At 42.4% G+C, this 22,993-nt stretch overlaps 1 protein-coding gene across 3 annotated transcripts in view; it reads left to right on the top strand.

Moving 5' to 3' along the window:
- Window positions 1-22,993, top strand: part of AP2B1 (adaptor related protein complex 2 subunit beta 1) — a 1,330,026-nt gene that overhangs the window by 21,963 nt on the left and 1,285,070 nt on the right. For all 3 annotated transcript variants that reach the window (XM_044063279.1, XM_044063277.1, XM_044063278.1), the window contains exons 2-3: window positions 304-361; window positions 13,760-13,865. In XM_044063279.1, coding sequence (XP_043919214.1) covers window positions 325-361; window positions 13,760-13,865 — 143 coding nt within the window. In that variant the 5' untranslated portion in view covers window positions 304-324. The remainder of the gene's footprint in view (window positions 1-303; window positions 362-13,759; window positions 13,866-22,993) is intronic.

The following is a 22,993-nucleotide window of genomic DNA, read 5'->3' as shown; positions in this document are numbered from 1 at the left end:
CTGGTGCCTGTCTTGTCGAGAATTGAGTATGAGGCAGAGAACCAGCCCTGGATGGAAATACCATTCCATCGCAAGATGCAGCGTGTGTCCTAAAGTGGTGTGTGTACTGTGAGATGATGGAGCGAGGCATTGTATGTCTAGGACAGGGTAGACGATATACTTCTATTCTGTATAGAGTGTAAATAATTTATTTAAAATGCACTGCTCTTCAGTATATACACACTGCATTAGCTCAGGAGGGTTGCAGGTAATGTGGTGGTTTCTGTTTGTCTTTCATTTACCATGTGTATTATATTTCTTCAGGTGTTTTGAAGACTTGCAAGTATGACAGATTCAAAGTATTTCACAACTAATAAAAAAGGTAAGTTATATGTCTGGACTTTAACTGGTCACTTGGACTGTACTTTATAGTTTCAAATCCTATATATTTTGTCATGCTGTGCTGTCAGTTATGTTTGCAGAATTGTTCTTTTAACGTCTTGTCTCTTTGTGACTCTGAGAGACTGAAGACTTTGGCCACTATAATTTGTATCTCTCATAAACTGAGACTGCCATCTCTGGGGCTAGGGGTGCATTGGTGGTAATATGTGAATCTCCTCTGAGGGGGGTCAGATTCACATCTTAAGGAGTACTGATGGTATGTTACCTATGTTTTCCTTTTGGATATCCATTTTTTTCTCATCCAGACCAGTCTGGGAATCAAAACACTATACTTAAAGGGAAGATTTGGCATATGGACATCAGTTCTGTTCTGCTGTCAGACATTTTAGAAACTTGTAGTAGTGGTGATTATGTAAGTAAAGTGGTGATGGGTTTTCTCTTACCTCAGTTCTGCTAGTACCACCAAGGAGAATTGTATATTCTTCACTTAAGCAAAAATAATTTTGTCTAGTGAAAATTCACTCAGAGGAAACAATTCGTATTTTGTTCTTTAAACGTATTTACTATTTCATCAATCAAGCCTTTTCTTTTAGTGATTTATATCCTTTATTTTCCTTTTTTGTTTTGTATTGGATTGCAAACTGTATTTTTTTTTCTATTTTTGTCAGTATTTGTTTAAATGCTGCTAATTAGGGTTACTACATTTTCATGTGCTCAAAATGGGACATTCAGAAAGTGATAATTTACAGGGCAGAATGTCCACGATCAGTGCAAATAGCTTTTTCATTTTATTACAAAATTGGTGTACACTGCTATAAAATTTTAGTGGTGTCATTCTTTTGCATCATATTAATGTGTTTCAGATATAGAGTTGTGCTTTCTGCAGAGTTTAAAGTAAAATTAAACAATGTTTTATTCTTAAATCTTTGGACAGTTATTTGCCATTTTATATTTTTAGAGTACAGCTACCTAAACTGGAGTGTCTTTTGAGAGAAGGACTACAGTGCTGACATTTCAGGACTGGGTCTATGTTTGACAGTTTGTGTGTGTGTTTTAATTTCACTTGCTAGTGGGTACTGCTACTACTTATCACTTCAGTCTTTTTGTTTTACTGTGTTAGTAATGCTCTTTATACAATGAGAAATATAGATGTGGTATTGTAGAGGTCCAGCTGCAGGAAGTGCTATGATTTCTGCTGCGGGTATTGGCTTTGGAACATTTTATGTGCCAAGTGGTCATGACTCCACCCCACTCTACTAAGACAGTAGTTACATGATTTTATATTGCTATAAAAGATTATATAGGTGAAGAGATGCACTTTTAAAAGTGTAAATGTTCATAAATTCCTAACACTTGTGTTTCTCTGAGTGCTATTGCTGAGTGTTTTACACACAGGAAAAATGTAGTTAGTAAAACTGTGGATCATTCTTCTAAGGGAAGGGTTATGATTCTGAATTAAATTGTAATACAACTGATCCCAACTGTCCAAGAAGCTTTCCTGTTTTAAGTAGAGGCAAGGTTTTCTTGCAGTCTCATGTTACCTCTTCCCTGTCTCTTGAGAGGGTCTCCTGCCTTATCCTAGACTGTGTTTTGGTTGTGTCCTTAAGTCCCCTTGAGGAGTCACACCTTTTCTCAGGTTACAGGACCCCAGGCATCAGTATCCCTGCATTTTCTACTGTCAAACTCTGGTGTTGCTTCTGCAGATGTTGTTTAAGATGTCTGTGTACTTGTTACTCCAGCAAGCACCTGTCCGACTGGTGGTTAAGCTGGTATCTGCTTTACTGATACTAGTTTTACCTGGTTACTGCTTACAGGCATGGAATTCCCATATTCTGAGTTCTCTTTGCCAAAGAAATTGAAACACCGGTATCCTTGTGCTCCCCCAAGCATCAGTGCATGTAATCTCTCTCATCTTTCCATCTTCAGCTACTTTCCCTACCAGGGAGACTTTTTTTTTTTTTTTCCTATGGGAATATTCCTAGCCAAAAACACTTTCCCCCAAGTCCAGCCTCTCTCTAGATACAGTCAGGCTCCTTCCAGTCTACCTGCGTTAGGATACAGTGAACGAGAGATCCACAAAATGCATTGATAAATTTAGACATGTCAAACAAATATCTAGACTCCCATTACAGAGGACATAGATAAGGAGGAATGTGATGTTTCTGCCCCAGTCTCTTCAAGTTGATGCCCAGATTTGGGGCAATGCTGTGCTTCATGCAGGACAGAGGTGGTTATCCTTTAGATACTCTCTCCCAAAAAAAAAAAATCTGCCTAGAGTGCAGGCAGCCCGAGTTCGAATAACTGCTGGAGCATCTGTAGGAGCTGGTGTGGAAGGGATGGGAGTGGGTGGTCATTTCCATCTCTCTCATCCATGCAGGGAGGAAGGCAGCTTTGGCTCATCACCTGGATGAATCCTAGTACAAGCATTTGGTGTTAATCCATGGAACACAGACCTATGGAGTGTGAACTGTCATTGTTGCGAAGCACATACCACAAGGATTCTGCATGCAGATGTTTGCTTCTTGCAGTGGTATTGTGCAGTGGAGCTTAGACAATTGGTGGGGGGCTACTTCATGAGGGAATGTTAATCCACCCTGTAGGACCAGTAAGGTGGCCCATTTTCTACCACCAACTATTGCCAGTGGAAGAATGAATGGTTGATTGGTATACCTTGGTGGGAACAAGTGAAATGAAGGGCTGTTCATAGGTAGGTACTAGGCTATCGGCCCGAGGGAGTACGTAAGCGTAGCCAACAAGGTTCCCTGGCTTACACCACCCAAGAAGGTTATTTTCCTGTGCCACTGTCAGGCAGAGACACAGAAGCGATCCCCGGGTGTGTGTTTCCTATTTGCCATCCACTCAAGATTTTTCTTGAAGAGTGCTAATGAAGAACTTTGCTTGACATAGATTGGTAGTCTGTTCCAGAGTATGAGTACTCTATAATGGGTCTAATGAGTGTCGAGTAAAGGAGAACAATGACCTCCTTTTTTTTTTTTTCCTGGATGAGAACCCTTTTATGATGGTGTGCCACATAGTCACATCGCCACAGTAGTCACGAAGTTCTTCTATCAAAGGACTGACTACTGTCCACCTGGGTCCCAAGGTCTCTTATCACACATTTGGTGTTAAGTAGACTGCTGTCTATGTAGTAGTTCATGGGTACAGAGTTTTTAAAGGAGGATGACCATGCACTTTTTGGCATTGAGCTTGAGGCCATGGCTCTGACACCAGGCATCTGTCTCAGCGAGGCCCTTCTGCAGGATGTCCACTTCATTTGGGGACTCTACTATAGCTCCTAGTTTGCAGTCATCTGAGAACTTCGTTAGCGAGAGGCCTTCTGTGTTAGCCTGTACTTCAAAGAAGTGGATACCAAACAGGAGAGGTCCCAGGACTGAACCCTGTGGTACTCCACTTGTCACTGGTTTGAGGTCAGATTTGGAGTGTGCAACTTTTACAGTGTGGGTTCTGTATGTGAGCTAGTTGGCAACCCATCTTGTGACATAGGGATTTATACCTAGTTTAGGGAGTTAAGCTATAATTCCAGAATGAGGGATGGTGTCAAAAGCTGGCGAGGTGAAGATAGGCTGTGTGAACCATCTTACCCTCATCTATGGCTTTGGTGACTGCCTCGAAGTCTATCAGGTTCAGGAGGCATGATCTGCCTTTCACAAACCCAAACTGGGTAGGATCCAGAGTTTGGAGGTTACCAATGTCTTTGTTTGAGTCCCATATCCTTGCAGACCAGGCTCGTCAGGCTAATAGGGAGATAGTTCCCAGGATCAGTGGTGGCTTCCCCTTTGTGGACTGGGATAACTGTTGCTGTACGTCATTCAGTGGGCACAAAGCCTGATGTGAGGCTGTAACTGAATATGGTGCTTGGGTGGGGAGTCAGTTCGTGAAAAATGCAGCCTGGGATGTTGTCCGTTCCCATGGATGCTGTGTTTTTGGCTTTAGAGTGCGCAGCTTTTACTTGTGTAGTTGTGATTACAGGGGCTCTGCATTCTTCCTGTATAGATATAGGCCCTTTAGGGGGTGAGGGTAAAGTTAGCACTGAACCTATCTGCCAGGATGTTGGCAATATCAGTTGGTTCTGTAATTTCCGTGCCGTTGTGCTGTAACTGAGAGCAGATCTGGGTGTTGCTATTGAGATTCTTGACATAGCTATAGAATGCTTTGTGGTTGTCCTTAGAATCCGTGGTAATTTTGTTTTCATAGCTAGCTTTGAAGGATCTTATAGGGGATCTCAGCTTCTTACTGAGGCTGACCAGGGAGCTCCTCCATTCATGGGATTTTACTCTCTTTTGCAACAATTTCAATTGGTGTTGGGTGATGGGAGGAGAGGGTTGTCTGTGTATATGAGGCAATTTCTACATTGCCCCAAGATGCCCAGATTCACAGACAGGTAACACTGGGAGCTGACCCTTGGACGTGCCTGAATAAAAAAATATTTTCCTCTAGATAAGTGAGGAAAGTGAGTACAAGAGCTGTTTTTCTCTAAGCAAGTGAGGAAACTAAGTGCAAAAACTGTTTTCCTCTAGGTAATGAGGAAGGTTGAGTGCTATAGTAATTAGTGGCTTATTTAGTGCTTACAAAAAGTTCTGAACAGGTGCTGAGCATGAATAAGCAAATTCAAGTGCTAAAACTAAGAATCTGTATCTGCACTAGACTAGTTACAGGAAAGAAACAAGTGTAAATGTGGGCTTTCAAATCGGAAAGTTGAGAGAGATGGAAAAGATTGCCCAGATGGCCAATAACTACAACTTCTGGGCCAGAACCACTCCTTATGTGGTAGACAGGTTACCTAGTGCTTACCACTCCCACTGACGAGCTAGAAGGCTTCCCTACAACACAGAAAGGCTTGGGGGGGCTCAGACGCTTACATACAGTCCTGGATACAGCAAGTATGTATCTGGACTTCACTAGTTACAGGAAAGGTAGGAAACAAGCTTACATTTTTTTTTATATATACAGAAAAGTAGCTAAAACAGCAGTAAAAACAATTCAAATGCAGTGCAAGCTAGCACACGTCAGTATGTAGCAATATTAGACCAAACACAGTTTAAAAAAATGCAATTAAATTAAAAATGACTAAAAACAAGTGCAGAAGTAGTGTATTAGGTAGAATGTGGTAAAGAGATGGGACTGGGGGTAGTGTCCCAGATCAAATCTACAGTGGGGCGTCAACTGCAAAAGCCACCAAATTTAAACAACAAACCAGAAATACGGAGGGTGGGTGGGACAAAACACTTTCAGCAGAGATCTGAAAATGCTGTCACCTTGACAACCATGGCAGGTTGCAGGTAGAGGAGCCATCAGCCTAGGTCCTACAATGCAAAAAAATGCTAGTTAAAGTCTGCTTAATTTCAGATACTTGGTCTGTTTTCCTTGGAAATCAGATTGCCACAGAAAAATGACCTATGGGTTGAATAATTATTTCAGTCTTCACGAATTAATAGCACAATCTTAATACCTCCCTTGAAGAGAAGTCCATCTCCTCAGGCCTGATTGACCAATCACTTTTACAAGAAGATTTGGGGCTATGAATCACTATGAGAAGCTAATGTTAACTTTCCTTCACATGGTCCGGGAGGACACTGCATCATTTATTAGACCAGTTCTACTGTGGCTAGTCTTTCTGAAGTTCCTATGAATGATACCTTTAAGGCTGAGGCAGCCATAGCAGTTATATTGACAGCCTAATAGTCCATTTGGCATACCCTGACATGCACAGGGCTGGATATCCCTTCTCTAGAAGTCCGGTATACTGGCATGCACAAAATTACTGTAGCTGTGATATCTAGCAGAACCATCTGTCATTCCTCCAGGCTGCTTCTTTCAACATTTTGCTAGAGAGAGAGAGGTGACCTTGTAGGCCCCCCCCCCGCAAAGCCCATTACTGTTTGGTCTGGAAATTATCATCTTCTGAAGAGTATGAAGAAGAGACTGATCCTTTCAGATTCAGTGACTGAAGTACATATACTGGCAAAATAAGACATGAAGGTGCCAATGAAGGTAGTGGTTCTGCTACAGCCTGCAGCCACAGCACCAGGAAGGCAGGCATATCTGGGAAACCATTTCCAAGTGCAGTCTGGAGGGTATTGCCTGTGGGATTCCATGGCAGCATCTGGGTGGAGTACAGGAATCTTAACTCGTGTTCTGTTTGCCTTCTGTTTGATGGATGTAGAAGAGAAATCTATTTTTCCACACCATACCTTTGTTTTTTGTAACCAACTAGGTGTTAACTAGACACCTCACAAGAAAAGGCTATTGCCAGATGTACCTCTCCCCTCTCAAAAACAATCTTGCAGAGCTGAAGGTGCATAAACCTTCTTGACAAAAGAGAAGTTCAGGTGGTTCCAACGTACCAGCAAATAGGTTCATAGATTAGTACTAGGCTAACTGCTCTTGTGAACCCATTTTAAGACTAGCCAATTATCCCTTGTGAGACTTGAACCTTGCACCTTGTGTTTGTAAAGCAAGCACCTTAACCATTAGGCCACCCTCCCAACTTTTTTATTATTCTAGATTCTTTTTTTAGTGCCAAAAACAAGGAGCTTCAGGCCTCTTCTAGACTTTAGAAGTCTGAATATATTTGCTCCCAGCGAGTACTTTTATGTAGTTGCCCTTGAGTCACTGTTGTCACGTCTGCCCAGAAGACAGTAGATGTCCTTTTTGAATCTTCAGGATGGTCACTTCTAAATAAAGGTCACAGTAGTCCAAGGGATGCTTCTACTTCTGAAATAAGAACTAGTCTTTACCAGTTTCAGAGCATTCCCTTTGTATCGTGTTTAAAAAGTATTCTGCAGTGGTAGCAACTTGCCATAGACTGCCAGTGTGTTCCTTTACTTTGATTGCCTCCTGTTGGCTCTGAAAATGGATAAATCTTGTCATGTAAAGGGATTATCTGCTTCTCACTTTTTGCTTCTTCAGGTACATTGTAAACTTTGCAAACACCTTGCAGTTACCAGTCCAACTGATAACCTTTGCAGGCCATTCCCTAGATATCAGGACTGTTGCTGGTCTTTTTCCCTCCTTTGGGGTTCAGGGCATACTAGCAGTAGTTCATGCACTTTTGTTGGAATTTTTCCCATAACTGGCTTATGTCACTGAGCCTTGGACTGTTGTCTGCAGTTATGATGGTTGCTTATGCAGGCTAACACATAGGAGTCCCTCAGCAGTGGACTTTTCCGTTTAGTGGTCTTAACAGATGATTTGGTTACAAAAGTAAAACCGTCAACAATCTACAAGATTGATCTAGCGTAGTGATCTAATCCAGCTCAATTAATATCTGGGAAATGTTTTACTCTAAAGCTGTCTCTGGTCACTGTTCCAACTGATGGTTTAGCCTTCAGATGAGAGGACCACCCCAATGGGAAAATACATAAAGATAACTGATTTTAGGAGGACTTTGATTCTCACATCACTGTTGTGCGAGTGAAAGCAGTACTGTTGTGTCTTCTAGTCATCAGCAGTTTCTTCCCAAAAGTCAAAGCTTTATGCAGTCAGACGGCATGACTTGTTTGGTATGTTAGCTTGTATTTCTTATGTAGATAAGTGATTAGGGTTTGCAAGTAGATTTTCAACAACAGTGGCTTCCTCTCTCTGGCCCACATTCCAGAGGATACCAGTTTTTAGTCTGACAGATGTAGCCAATGTTTTACCAATGCTCCATGAATGGTCATATGACCATAAAGATTTTCAAGGTGTAACCTCTTTGTACCCACAACCAACATCAGGTGTCACAAGTGTTTCTTTCCCTCATTCCATCATGTAATGATGGAGCTATGGATGCCATGGTGAGACCTGACCACAAGGTCTTCTCTATTCTATTCTTCATTTCCCATGTTGGAATGTTTATTCAGAAGGCTAAACTTTCCATGTTAAGACAATTCTAATAGCATAATTTTGTCCCATAAAGATTTTGTTCTCCTTGTTACAAATGTATTTTGCTAAATGCTCCCATCTGAGTGTCTCTGCAGTGGAGAATATTTACCCATCTTTTAGGTAGGACCCATCTAAGTGTAATCCATGTAACTTGACTGCGTGGTTGCTTTAGTTCTGTTGATTGCAGACTGTATCTTCTTGTAGGGTAATTTTGAGCTTATTCCCGGTAGAGAGGCCTTGTACACCAGAAAACTTAAATGAATGGAAGGTGTGTGTGTAAATTTGTTTACTTTGAATTTCAGAGCAAAACAAACTCTCGTTTGGCCCAGTATCCATATGTTTGGTATCTTAATAGAAATCTTAGAAATGGCAGCAAAATGAACATAGGTTTCTCATAGGTTCATAGGTGTGTACTAGGCCAACAGCCCTGGAGCCTTTACAAGCCTAGCCCATAAGTGCCTTGGCATCATGCCGCTTTTAGTTCTTGGTGCATCTATCAAGTAGAGCCACTAGAGTGATCCCCGGGTTGAACTTTCTATTTCCCATTCACTCATCAAGATTTCTCTTGAAAAGGGACAGTGAGGTGCTCTGCTTGACATGTATGGGAAGTCTATTCCAGAGCATGAGCAGTCTCTGGGTTATGAACCTGTCCATCCAGTATGTTCTGTTGATTGTGGTAATGAGGTTGATGTCCCTGGAGTGTGTGGTGCGGAGGGATTGGGATTTCTTTAAGTTTAACATTTCTAACAGGGCTGGGTCAGACATGGCTTTGTAAGTCCAGCGGAGATCTTAATAAATGATATGGGACAGAGAAAAGCTGGAGTTTTAAAAGCCTGTCCATGTAGGGCATATGTTTAAGGCCTAAACAACAAAGTTTCATTTTGGATACTACTGCATGTTTTTGCACTCTGGTAACATAAAAGGACTTTCTGAGAGGTGCACACATCTTTTCATCCTCCCTTGGGATACTTGGAGAAATTTTCTTTTCTCCAATTTGAAGTACAGGATTTGATAATAATGGGTTGATCCTCAGTAAATTGTAGGGCTAACTCATTAGGCATTAGGATGATTTAACAGATGAAAATTTTTCAGGCTGCTAAGTCTTATTCTTTCAGCTTTTCCCTTTAGGGGTTGCCACAGTGGAACAACGGCCCGTAGAATGATTGGTAGTGGAGTTTTATGGTGGTGTTGCCAGCCCAGTGTCCAACCTTCCATAGTAGGCACAAAAATGCACACACTCGCCTCTAGAGCCAATTTGGGTGTCCAGTCCACCTGCAGCATGTGTTTGGGATGTGGGAGGAAACTGGAGTACCCGGAGGAATCCCACATGACCACAGGGAGGACATGCAGACTCCGCACAGAAGGAACCCCAGCTGAGAATTGACTTGGAGAACTTCTTGCTGTGAGGTGGCAGCTCCATATGCTGCACCACTGTGGCCATCCCTCCAGGCTGCTAAGTACCTCCCCCAATTCCACAGTACACTGCACTGTTCCTTCTCAAGATCTTTGTTGAAATGCAAAGATCTTGAACATGCGTCACAAATGACCAAAGGCTCCACTGATTTTTTTTTTTTTTGATTTGTAATCCAAAGAAAGGCAGTGAATATCTTTATCCCTGTCCGTTTCTGTTTATCCCTGTCCGTTTCTGTTTATTCCTAATAACCGCTATAATATCTCTGGTTTATTTACAAATATTCCTGTCTGGGATTTATTTTCCTGTTGTGAATATTCATCTTTTTGTTTCTTTGACCTTGCTTAACTTTAACATTATGGAGATTTACTTTTGAGTGCTTATATTGTGGCTTTTGTGCGAGAGTGCTTATTACTTATCTATAATAGCAGTAAAAATGGTTTAGATATGTGCATTCATATTCTTGTTGCTATAATTTTTCTAATGTTGTAGATGTTGCTGCTGGTTCACAACTTTCAGGGGAATTAGTTAGGCTGGTTGAAATTGTGTTTCTTAATTTTTGTGGTATTGGTGTTTGGGCAGCTGCTGTTACTGGAAAAAAAAATCATAAATAAATGGAGCAAGAGTTTCAGCGGTATGCCAGTAAGGAGCAAAATGCCTTAAAAGGACAGACAGGTTTAGTACATAATATATATATATATATTTTTTTTTTTTGGGGGGGGGTGCATTCTCTATCCAGGTGCTCCATTTCCACTGGATTTTCCTCTTCCACCTTCTGCCTCAGGAAGGACAAATTTTAACTTTGTGTGTGTGTATGTGTATATAAGATATGTATATGTGTTTTTTATATATATATATATATATATATATATATATATATATATATATATATATAATTGCAAAATAATTTTATATATATATATATATTAAAAAAGAATTATAAATAATTTTATATATATTTAAAAATAATTATATATATATATATATATATATATATATATATATATATATATATATATATATATATATGTATATAAAATTTATTTATAAAATTAAAAAAATAATTTATTTATGTGTATGTGTGTGTGTGTGTGGATACATATATATTGTGTGTGTGTGTGTGTATATATATATATATATATATATATATATATATATATATATATATATATATATATATATATAATTTAAAAAAAAATATATATATAGATATAAAATTAAAAAATTATTTTTTATATATATATATATATAATTTAAAAAATAATATATATAGGTACAGGTGCTTGAATCCAAATATTTTGCTAAGATCAGCTCCTCTTCCTTGGCTTTGAAACTATCTTTACTATCGGTCATGAAGCCTTTTAAGGCTTCAGCTCCTAAATTTTGCGGAAAGAAGTTTTAAGCTTCCAAAGCAGCCATTTATCCCTTCTATAGTTTCTGAGATAGCTTCAAAAAACAAAGAGCCTGCAGTTAAGCAGGTTCCTATAAAAATAATTGAAGCTTCTTTATCTGCTCTTACAGTACATTCAGTCTCCAGCCCACAGAATTGTAGCTGATTCGCCACCAAATAAAGTGGCCGTCATTAGTTTGGATTCTAAATCCTCGATGCTGAGAACTTCAGTGCTGTGTCAAGCAAGATTCCCTCCCCCTTTCTCTTTTTTTAAATTGTACTTTTTCTTCTGTGGCTACTGACCATCAAGTCTCCCTTATTGATTTTCAGCCTATATGTTCTTTTGCTGCAAGGTTTTTTTCTAATATGAGGGCAAGACTTAACCAGAAGAGCTGTCAAACAGGTAAATAAGGAGTGGTTTGTGCTCTTGTCAGCATCCCTGGCAGTGACCTAATTTCTCTAACTGGACCAAACCCCTTCCCAGGTAGCTGATGTGAGCACCTGTGTCATCGCAGGGTGCCCTACAATATCCTTGTGGGTTTTGGCAGCTTTCATTAGCAAGTGAGTATATGCATATCACCTGATTGGATCACAAAAGCCATGGCCCAGGTCCTTGCCACGGAGTTGCTGTGCATGCATTTATTTGCATGGTGGCAGATGTCAAAACGGATGCCACCTCTTTGTCCCTTGGATGGACAATGCAGTATTAGGTACTTAGTCCCACCTTCCCCTACCCAACTCTCAGCACCTGAGCTGCCTTTTTAATTTAGATTGTCTGAAGCATAGGCCATTATTCCTCTTTGCTACAGAATTAGGCACCCTAGTAGTTTTTTACTTCAATTTTGACAGATTTGTGGAGGCTTTCTTTCAAGCTCATCTTCAGGTGCTTCTTACCTTCCACTTTTTTTGGTAGGGTGTTGAGTCAGTCACTATTTTCCCAACATCAGAACACCAAAGCTTTCTTTGCTGATCCATAACTATTTTTATTTTGCTGGCATTAACTAGTGTGGCAGTCATGTCGGAGCCATAACTTGCATTAGTTGCTGAAATACTAATATCTCTTTTCAGTGTGCTTGATTACACCTCTATCAACAATGACTTTATAGTATGACACTAGTGCTCTCAACCTTGACCAGTAGCCTCTGGGTCTTTGCTCAAGTATTTGGCACCGGAAGTGGATCCGATGTTATTGGTGTCTGCATCTAGGTTTTCATTCTTAATTCCCAAGCATCTGGGCTGGGTTGCTTTTGAGGCAGACACAATTGGTCCAATCTCCATTTGGGATTGGCAGCCATAATTGTTATGCTACTCCCACAGGTCATATGAGGCAGTGATAACAGCATTACCATCCACGACGACTAGGTCTTTAGTTCAGTTGCAGGTCCACAGCTGTCATCCGGGGCAGACAGGCCTGAGCCCTTCTGCAGCTGATATTTCAGTCCATAAAAGGTCATCTTCTTACTTTCCACCTATGAATGTTCATGGGGGTGCTGGGTGCAAGAGGAAACGCATAGATTCACCTCTGAAATCTCACTTGAATGATTAGGATACTTTCTCCCCTGCACCCCTTCTTAATGACCCCATATTCAAAAAGTCTTTGAAATGATGTGTTAGAGTGCTAGCCCACTGATCCTATGTCTTCCCTTTAGCAAATGTGGGAGGCTTTCAGGTCTACACAGTAATAGTCTTGGGTGGTCTGACTAGTGGCAGATATTTTAAAGGTTTTCACCAAATCTGCCTGGGAGAACACTGATATTGTAGCCATAGTACTAGTGGGGGAGGCATATAATGTACTGTACCCACAAAACTCCTAAACTTGACACTGTGGTGTTGGCTGTTTCTTTAAGAGGGATCCTATATCGCAGAGCCCAGCAGTACACCTATCAGGGAAGTGTATCATTTAGAGAAGCATTTGTGTTTATTCTTTATGTTCTCATTGAATGCATTTCATTACCTGATCCAGATAGTGGAAAATCAGCATGATGTACATGATGAAGTATATCAAAGGATAAGTCAGCTGCCTGATGGACGGGTTAAAAATAAGTTGCTGGCAGTGTGTGATGAGCCTTTCTTGTAACACTGCTGAAAGCTCTGCTAAAGCTGCAGGATCCAGTATAGTAGTTTGCCAGCATGTAGTGTAGATATGCTTCACTGATTTTTACCAAGAGTGCCAGAGTGACCTTTATGAATTCTCCACTCTCTGAGGACCAGTGGTGTTTGGGCCTGAGGTACAGATACACTTGGAATACCCTTAAGAAAGGGTAATATTCTTTTGGTTGTTCATATAAAATTGCAGCCTCTTCAGTGCACATTCTCCAAAATGCAAAGCATGGTTTAAGCATTGGCAAGAGCCACAAGTCAACAATACTGCAATAGTAAAGTTCCCTCATTGCTTGTATTTAATTATTTTTATAGGATGTATACCTTCAGGACTTGCAATTAACAAATGTGTGTTCATATTAGAAACCCATACTGCTTTCTTCATTAACGCTGACTTTACATTTGCATTGTGTTACCTACTCTAGTGAAGGAGCTCTTAATGCACTGATACTATACTTTTCAAGCTCTGCATGTATTCATATATCTTTGTTTACCTTTTTTCAAAAAGTATTTTGACTGTACTGTGGTTTTGTAAACCAGCCGCAGAAGTTACTACATGTGTAAGTTAGAATTCTGAATTTTTTGAATCGCAGGAGAGATATTTGAATTGAAGGCTGAGCTGAACAATGAGAAAAAAGAGAAGAGAAAGGAAGCTGTGAAGAAGGTGATTGCTGCCATGACTGTGGGAAAGGATGTCAGGTAAGTAGCTTGACTATTCAGGAGGTTCATTTCTGAGCAAGAAACTTACAGTACTGTGATTAGTACCGATCAGACAGACGACACTTGTTACACTTGTATGCATTTCTTTTTTCTTTACTGGTTTAAGCTAGTTAATGGTTGGGGGGAGGTCGCTGCAAGGGGGCAAAGTCTCATTCAGCCACAGCAACTGCCCAGCCTCGCTTCACATTCAAGTCCAACTGACCCAGCCCTTGGAGCCAATCCTTTTCCCACAGGTAATGGAGCTTGCTTGCCAATTTCCCTTACCTACATTGTTCCCACATCATCTGGCAGTTAGCAGCTGGCTTAGAACTGGTGCGGACCAGGGGAATCCAACTATTTAATTAAAACAAATCATTGTGAAGGCCTGAAACAGGTGTTGATGCAGTGTGATTTCTGCCTAGTGCTCTGGTCTTTTATTATAGCCTTTTCAGTACATGGACTGTCTGTGTTTGGTGAGAATGTTCTTGATGTTACATTTTTTTGCATAGTTTGGCTATACATTTACCTGCTGAAGCTCTTCTTTTTGTGGATAGTTGAGAGGTATGTGTTGCTTTTAATCTCTGTTTGCACACACATTACGTTGTCTCAGACATTTTGCTTTAATAAAAATAAAACGGGACCCATAAACCTTTTAAACTCTGAGCAAATTCACACAACTATATACACCTTCCAAAAAGGGAATTTACCTCTCCAAACTGCTCCTAATAGACAGTTACAATCGCATGTTCTAAAGATAGGTGTAGTCACACTGGAAATGCTCGCTAGAGACTGTGTTTCCTCTTCCACAGATGCCATCTGTCCTTCTCCTATCTCTTATTTCCCTCCCAGAATTAAAAAAAAGCAGTGTGTATGCTCCTGGTTAAATGGTTTATAGCCTTAAAAAAATACTGGCTGTACTTAAATGAATAGACTGAATTGTGCACAGTTTATATTTAACAATGAAATACTAAGGCTGCTGGGGTTTCAGTTACTTGCAAAAGTATTCACTTTTGTCTAGTCAAGTCATTTATGTAAACTGAACATCTTCTTATTTCATATTTAAGTACTGATTTATGTTGATTCTTTTACAAATACCTACAAGCACTTTGTTCTGCCATTTTCTGATTAATTGTCTGCATCTGTAGACTCCCATCTCCAACTGCAGACATATGTTGATGAGGAAACAACTAATAGCTGGCTGTTTTTAAAACTAGAAAATTAATTTTCTGCTTTCAATTTTCTAGTCTGTTTAGAAAAAATCCATTGACTGCAGTGTAAACAAATATCATTTGTCTATAGTTCCACCTGTATGAAAATAGGAGATTTTTTATCCATGTGTAGTATGCATAGCTGGCTGCCTAGGATGCAGCTCTAGCAGGGGCACCTTTTTAGTAAACTGGGTGATTTAAATAGACCAGGATGGGGGCACCAGGTGGTGATGGGAGGAGCTGCGGAGCCCTTTTCTCTAGGGCACCACTTGACCTAAGGCTGACCCTGGTAGTATGATCAGTATGTTTACATTCTCCCAGAAGCCCAAGATCTCTACAGTATATTGCTTATATCCAGCCAATGTCTTTTTTATATTATAAACCCAGATACACTACAGTTGAAAAATAGCAGTTTCTTCCTTTACTATCACTAGCATAAACAGTAGTCACTGAGACTATCACAACTTCACATTTAAAATCTCTGCTTACTTTGCAGAACTACTTTACAATACAACATGCAAATTATGTTTCAAGAAATTTATTATGCACATTAAGAACAAAAGTGTTTTTACTTTTACTTAGTTACATCTTCGGCCTTTTCACTATAATTCTACACATTGATGACAAATTTGGAATTGATGCTTTAGAGTCCTCCCATCATTTTAACCAGTCAGCAAACTTCCAGTCTTTTTTTAATCAGATCTTGCAGAAGCTCTCGTGTCTAAATTTCATATTATGGAAATAATACTTTGATAATAAATAGAATAATTAATCTCCTGGTATTTTTTCCCAATCCTTTCCCTTTGAAAGCGTGGAAAAAGTTTCACTAGCAAGTTCTCTTTATGGACTTTGTTGTTGGAATAATGAGAAGCAGAGTCCCTTCAGCTTGCTCACTCTTTGCTGGGTAGACTTTTTCTTCCTTAGCGTATTCTGCTTCCCAAAATATCTTTGAGACTCTAGAAAAAAAAAACTACTTAAAAGATAGCTGGATGTGGCCGTTTGGATCTCTCAACTGCCTCAGTATTACCTGATTGCTGGGGTAAATTTATTTCTCTTCTGTCTGGTGTACAGTGAATAATCATTTTCCACAAAGATACTGCTGTTCCCTTCTTGCACAGTTTTACCAGGAACAGCTTTTTCTGTTGGTATGAGGTATCTTTACTAATAAAGGCCTTGGCTTTTTTCTCATTTTCATGTTTGGAGCATACAGAGTGTATGCCCTTCCAATTAACAAATCATGCTGTGGAATACTAGTTTATTTGCATATTTGTAGTTTAATAAAATGGATGCAGTATATTTGTTACATTTTCTCTGATAAATCCAAATCTCGGGTTTTATCTGCATGCCCTGTCACCTAAAACTATTTCTGAAGCATTTCTTCTGAAGAAGCTTTGTATTTGACCAGTCTTTCCTTTGTTTCAACCTCCGATGTCTGCACTTTTAAGTAATTTGTGTTATGATTTTATATAATCCTCCATTGTTTCACTTAATTTAAATATCTCTGAATGCATTTGTTTTTTTTTTTTTCTTACTCATTGTTTAATTACTGGAACTAATCTCCTGTACCAAAGGAGAAATGTGCACTGCTTTTGCTGTACAGCTGCAAGGTTATTCCCCACCAAAGATATTTTTTCTCATTTTCTTGCTAATTTCTCTTTTCTACATACTTCATCATTGCTGATATCCAGGCAGCATAGTTGCTGACCAGTAACTGAATTTTTCCCCCTTATGGTTGGATTTTGCTGGCTTTTTTACACCAGTTTTGTTTTTCATGCTAAGAAAGTTCTGATCAGCCTGCTTTTCAGATAGTAGTCGTCTTGGAATCTCTTGCTTCTTCATAATTTTGCCACTTTGGTGGAAGTATATAGGTATAATAGAAACTTGAAGGGTATTTTGGAATTCAGATGATATGTTATTAAATTAGTCTATTATCAGTGAGGCCAGCACTGTTGCAGGAGACTGATGTTACTTGACTTTTGGGTGTACAGCAGAGTGTATGACCCTGACTTTTTACACTGATGCTGACTTCTTGATAACATGTAAAAGTCTTGATGTTATGTGATCCTCTCGCCTACATTCTGACTGATGGGTTCGGAGCCGATCCCTCGGCTCCGACTCGGCACGCTTATGCCAAAGAGCGAAGTCTCTTATTGGCTGAGCTTACTATATCCCAGGATGCACCACTACCAGTCCCCCAGATCTCGTTTGCCGCTAACAAGTGAAGACGTGGTCTCGAGCTGGCTGAGCTAAGTAGTGATTATTTTCACTAACTTCCTGTCAGGAATTTCTTTATACTTCAACTAAAAGCTGTTTTAACAGCTATCTTGTGTTTTGAGTGCGTTTGGAGAAATTTACTTGGTAAATTCTTGTGTTGTGAGTGTTGTTTGACTAGAAGTACCTCTTGTGTGGAAAGGCCTTTCCCGGTCTTTTTGGTTGTTAGGTGACTTCTGTTCTGTTTAGGGATCTCGGATCCCTTATACTGGTGATAGTTTCTCTTTCTTTAAAAAGAAGGACAAAGCAGAGAAAATTTCTTTTTTCTGTCATAATTACAGTGTTTGTACTGTGTTTGGCTAGTTCACTGAATAATTTACCGGAATGTCTCAGGTTCCTAGGCCTTCAGGCTTTAAAAAGTGCACCAAGTGCAACTTTAAAATGTCTATAACAGATGACCACTCTGTGTTTATTGTTTGGGTGCAAAACATTTGCAGGAGTCCTGCAGCGTGTGTCACGCTTTTTCCTCGAGGGTCCTCCAAGAGAGGAAAAATAAGCTTATATTAAAAGGCCTTATAAAACCCTCCTTTGAAGAAGCTTTAGCATCCTCTCCTTCTCCTGCTAAAAAGAAAAGGGCGTCGGCTCCGACCAGTCCGTCGGACCCGACCGCCAAAAGACATAGGCAGGTTTCTCCTTCGGCTCCAAGGACTTCGGAGCTGAGGGCGGAACGGTCTGCCTCGATGCCACCAGTCTCGACTCCTCTGGCTTCGGAGCCGATGGCTGGGGCATCGAGAGGCGGGTCACCTTCGTCGGCTCCACTGGTCTCGGAGCCGATGAAGGTTGTCCGCTCAGAAACTTCCTCCTCGGCGCCTAAGTCCTCCTCGGCACCGATGGAAACTGGTTTGGGTATTCCTTCGGCGCCGATAGTCATCGAGTCGCCTCGGAGCCGGTCCCCTAGCCCCTTGGGGCCATTGGAGAGGCCATCTCGAACCCGTTCAGTATCCTCTAGGTCATCGAGGATGTCAGATTCGGACATAGACAGGGTGCTCCAAAGACTGTTCCAGTCCCCAGTCTTTCAAAAATTTGTTTCGGCTCCGACCCAGTTGGCTTCGGAGCCGACAGCCCATGCCCATGTCATTGCCATTCCTCCTCCGACCGCTTCGGCTCCGTCGGAGCAGGTGCTGTTGGAGCCGGTGGAGGTCTTAGGGTCGGCTCCGACCCTTACTCCAACCCTGGCCTTCGGGTCCGAGTTTGGCACACGGACTTCTTTGGCTGGACACGGGGGTGACGTTTCGGGACCTATGCTGTCGGTTCCGAGCCTCCCTCTCGGTGCTTCGGCTGCGGGGCTTCCGTCTGCTATCATAGCTCCGGGGACCGGACACTCCCAGGATTCTGGGGGTCCGGCTTTCAGAGCTATGAGGAGTGCCTTGGCCAAGTCTTCTTCGGCCATCTCTCCGGCTTTACCGGCACCTTCCCTGGGCGTGGAGACTGGGTCTTTGGCAGTTCCCCTGTCCTTAGGCAGCGGAGACCCTGGGCCTGAGGTTACCCCCACTGGGGGTTCCCCTCCTCCTGAGGGTTCTTCGGAGTTGTCTTCAGAGGAGCCCCCAAGGAAGAGATTGTGCAAGAGGAAGCACGTGGACTCCCCCGAGTCTATTACATCGGACACTGATCTTGATGATGCGGAGGGGTCCCCGAAGTCATCCTCGGATGATGTCTCATTTGCAGACATTTTAGAGATCCTCAAACAACGAGGCGTCTGGATATCCAAACCCCCCTCTGCTGATGAGTCAGTGCTTCTCAAGGCCTTTGAGGCTCAGCCCTCCGCCTCCTGGGTGTCTCCGCCCTTCGACGAGCTCCTGGATTTGGTTTGTCGAGGGCGTGGGAACATCCAGATACCGTGGAACCAGTGCCTTCTCGTCCTAACAAATTTTTGTCTGCCCCACCTGAGAAGGAGTTCCTGACTAAAGGCGTGGCTGTAGATGCCATGGTGGTGGCATCTGCTACACAACAGGACGTGGCAGAGGCTTCAACGTCCGTCCATCCTCCTAATAAGGAGTCTAGGAGCATGGACCGGTACGGGAAGCGTACCCTGACTTCAGCGGCCTTTACTTTAAGGTCCCTGAATTATTTGGCACATTTTACCAGGCTACAGAGGGATCTGGTCAAGGAGCTGTCAGATTCCCTCTCGGGTAACCTACCTGAGCAGCTAGCCCAGTCGGTTAGCTCTCAGTTGGCTATCCTTACTTCAATTTCTAACTCATCCATGAGGCTCATTTCATATGCGGCCGAAGGGGCGGGTAGAGCGGCAGGCACAGGCATGGCTCTACGGAGACAAGCCTGGCTCCGTTTGTGTCATTTTGCGGAGGCCTTCAAGTCTTCCTTCGCCGACGCTCCCTTTGATGGGTCCTCTTTGTTTGGACCTAAGGTTAAAGACACTCTTACCCGCTGTGAGCAAGAGGGAAAAACTTTATCTGCCGTAGGTGCACGTTATTCCACTCCCTTTCGGCCTTATCCCAAGGCTAAAGGAGAAGGGAAGATGTGGTTCCACAAATCACGTAAGTTTTTCCCTCAACAGCAGGAAGATTCCCCTTCCAGAGGCAGAGGACGGGGAAATTTTTCTGGGAGATGCCGTCCCAGAGGCGGCAGAGGGCCCCGCAATTCTGGAGACCGCGAGTCCTTTCGTGGCTCTTCAGCCTCCCACACTTCATGAGGGATTGCCCGGCTGTGCTGCTCGAGCCAGTCGGGTGCGGTTTTGCCAAGCACCTAAAAGCCTGGGAGTCTATCACTCAGGACAGATGGGTGCTTCGGATTATTGCCGGAGGTTACACCATTCCCTTCACACACTCACCCCCACCGTCCAAAAAAATCCCGGACCCACCACCCAGTCAAAGGGAAATTGCAGCCGCAGAAGCGTTAAAGCTGCTAGAAAAAGGAGTCATCCAACCGGTCCCCACAGACCAGATCGGATCCGGAAATTACTCAAGGTTCTTTTTAGTGCCAAAAAAGACAGGGGACCTGAGACCAATATTGGATCTCAGCAGACTAAACCAATCCGTCACGAAATCCAAATTCCGAATGGTCACGTTACAATCCATTCTCCCATTGTTTGAGAAGGATGTTTGGATGTGCTCCATAGATCTCAAGGATGCCTATTATCACATACTGATACATCGGGCGTCCAGGAAGTATCTGCGCTTCAGCCTGGGAGACAGTCATTTCCAATTTTGTGCACTGCCCTTTGGTCTCACCACAGCCCCCAGGGTGTTCACCAAGTGTTTGGCAGTAGTAACTGCTCACCTGAGGAGTCTTGGATTCCAAGTGTTTCCCTATCTGGACGACTGGCTCCTGACTGCCACCACCAGTCATCTACTAATGGACAACCTCAAAGCCACCATTTCCTGGGTGCTACCCTGGGAATTACATTCAATTGGTCAAAGTCTGTCTTGCTGCCCTCTCAGCGCATAAGGTTCATAGGAGCAGAGATAGACTCAAAATTGATGCGCGTTTTTCTTCCTACCGAAAGGATTCAAACTTTACAAGGTCAAGTTCAAGCCTTGCTTTCAAGATCCAAGGCCCCAGCCAGGATGGTCCTGCAACTTTTAGGTTCGATGTCTGCCACGGTTCTCCTAGTTCCTCTGGCAAGATTGCACATGAGGATTCTTCAGTGGCTATTATCGACTCAATGTTCTTTTCAGAATCTTCCCCTCAATCACCCCATTATGATTACAGAAACGTGCAAACGGGACCTTCGCTGGTGGCTTCAGCCGTCCAATCTGAATCAGGGAAGACCTTTTGTTATCCCCCCTCCGGTGGTCACCCTGACGACGGATGCCTCCCAGACAGGGTGGGGGGGGGGCATTGTCTGGGCAGGTTAGTTCAGGGTTCCTGGCTTCCAGACGAAACCTTTCTCCACATCAATGTATTGGAGATGAGGGCTGTACTTCTGTCCCTACAGGCCCTCCACAAGTTTCTCCCTCAAGGCATTATCGCTATCCACACAGACAACATGTCGGTGGTCTGGTATCTAAACAAGCAAGGAGGGACCAGATCTTACCCCCTTTGCAGAGAGGCCATGAGGGTGTGGGAATGGGCTGTAGCTACCAACCGCTTCTTGGTAGCGACCCACATTCCAGGGAAATCCAATATATTGGCAGACAGATTAAGCAGGACAATTCTCTCTCCTCACGAGTGGTCCCTGAACGAAACAGTAGCAGCTCAGGTTTTCAGAAGATGGGGGACGCAGTGCTGCGACCTGTTTGCAACACCACAAAACACAAAGTGCAAAAGGTTCTTCTCCTTGACTCCACATCAGGGGGATGCAGCTATGGATGCTCTAGCACAACCTTGGCCAACAGGGCTACTTTATGCCTTTCCTCCGGTTCCACTTCTCCCCAAAGTCATTCAGAAAGCTTCTCAATTGGGGTCCACAATGATACTAATTGCTCCACTGGCCTCGTCAGGTATGGTTTCCTACATGAAGAAACATGCGTGGACGATCCTTGGGTTTTAGATCTAACTCCGGATCTGCTAATTCATCAGTCGGGACGACAACACCAGTCCCTTCACACTTTGAAGTTGACAGCTTGGCTCCTCCACTTCCGACTTTAGTCAGAAATCACACCTTAGACCCGGAAGTTATTCACATTTTATCTTCGCCCACAAACCCACCACTAAGAAATTGTACCTCAGTAAGTGGAAGAGGTTTGCTATCTGGGCTCAACTCAGGGGCTTAGACCCTATCACTGCCCCGATCCCAGAGGTTTTGAAATTTTTAACATCCTTGTTTAATCAAGAATCTTCAGTCTCTACTATTAAAGTCCAACTGGCAGCTATCTCTAAATTTCACGAATCCATGGATCCACCGTTGATGAGCAGCAGATTATGCAAAACGTTCATTAAAGGTGCGGGGCTGTTAAGACCCCCAGTTTTTCATCCTGCGCCTCCGTGGGATCTTGATTTGGTGCTTCGTGCATTAACATCTTCCCCTTTCGAACCGGCTGCTACATGTGAGTTAAAATATCTGACTTGGAAAACTGCCTTCTTAGTTGCAATTACCTCTGCAAGAAGAGTTTCAGAGCTTCAAGCCCTATCTATCAAACCACCGTACTTGATTTTTCACAAGGATAGAGTATCACTTAGGCCTAACCCATCTTTTGTCCCAAAGGTCTGTTCTAATCTCTGTCTCCAACGATCTCTAGAGCTACCAGTTTTCTTTCCAAAATTCTCCAACGAAGCAGAATACACTCTCCATAAATTGGATGTTCACAGGCAATTGCGCTTCTATCTAGACAGGACTCAGCAAATTCGTAAATCAGACCAGTTGTTTGTGTCCTTCTCGGACAATAAATTGGGTAAAACCATCACAAAAGCTACTATCTCCAAATGGATTAGAGATTGTATAACTCAGGCTTATTCCTCTTCAAATAAGCAACTTACAACATCTATCAAAGCTCACTCTACCAGAGCTATGGCTACTTCTATCGCCTTTCATTCCAAGCTCGCTATTTCTGAGATTTGTGCTGCGGCTACTTGGTCCAACCCGCACACTTTCATTTCCCACTATAAATTGGATGTGGCATCTAAAGGGCGAGCATCATTTGGTTCCACGGTACTCGGGAGTGTTTTCCAGTGAGCCACCCAGGATTCAGGTGCTAGGGACGCTGTCCCATCAGTCAGAATGTAGGCGAGATAGGATCACATAACATCTTT

Source organism: Protopterus annectens, chromosome 2.part1 (genome assembly GCF_019279795.1).
Source record: "Protopterus annectens isolate FY-2018-M chromosome 2.part1, PAN1.0, whole genome shotgun sequence".
Taxonomy (NCBI): domain Eukaryota; kingdom Metazoa; phylum Chordata; order Ceratodontiformes; family Protopteridae; genus Protopterus; species Protopterus annectens.
Note: the sequence above shows the minus strand (reverse complement) of the source record. Positions and strands in the feature narration are given on the sequence as shown.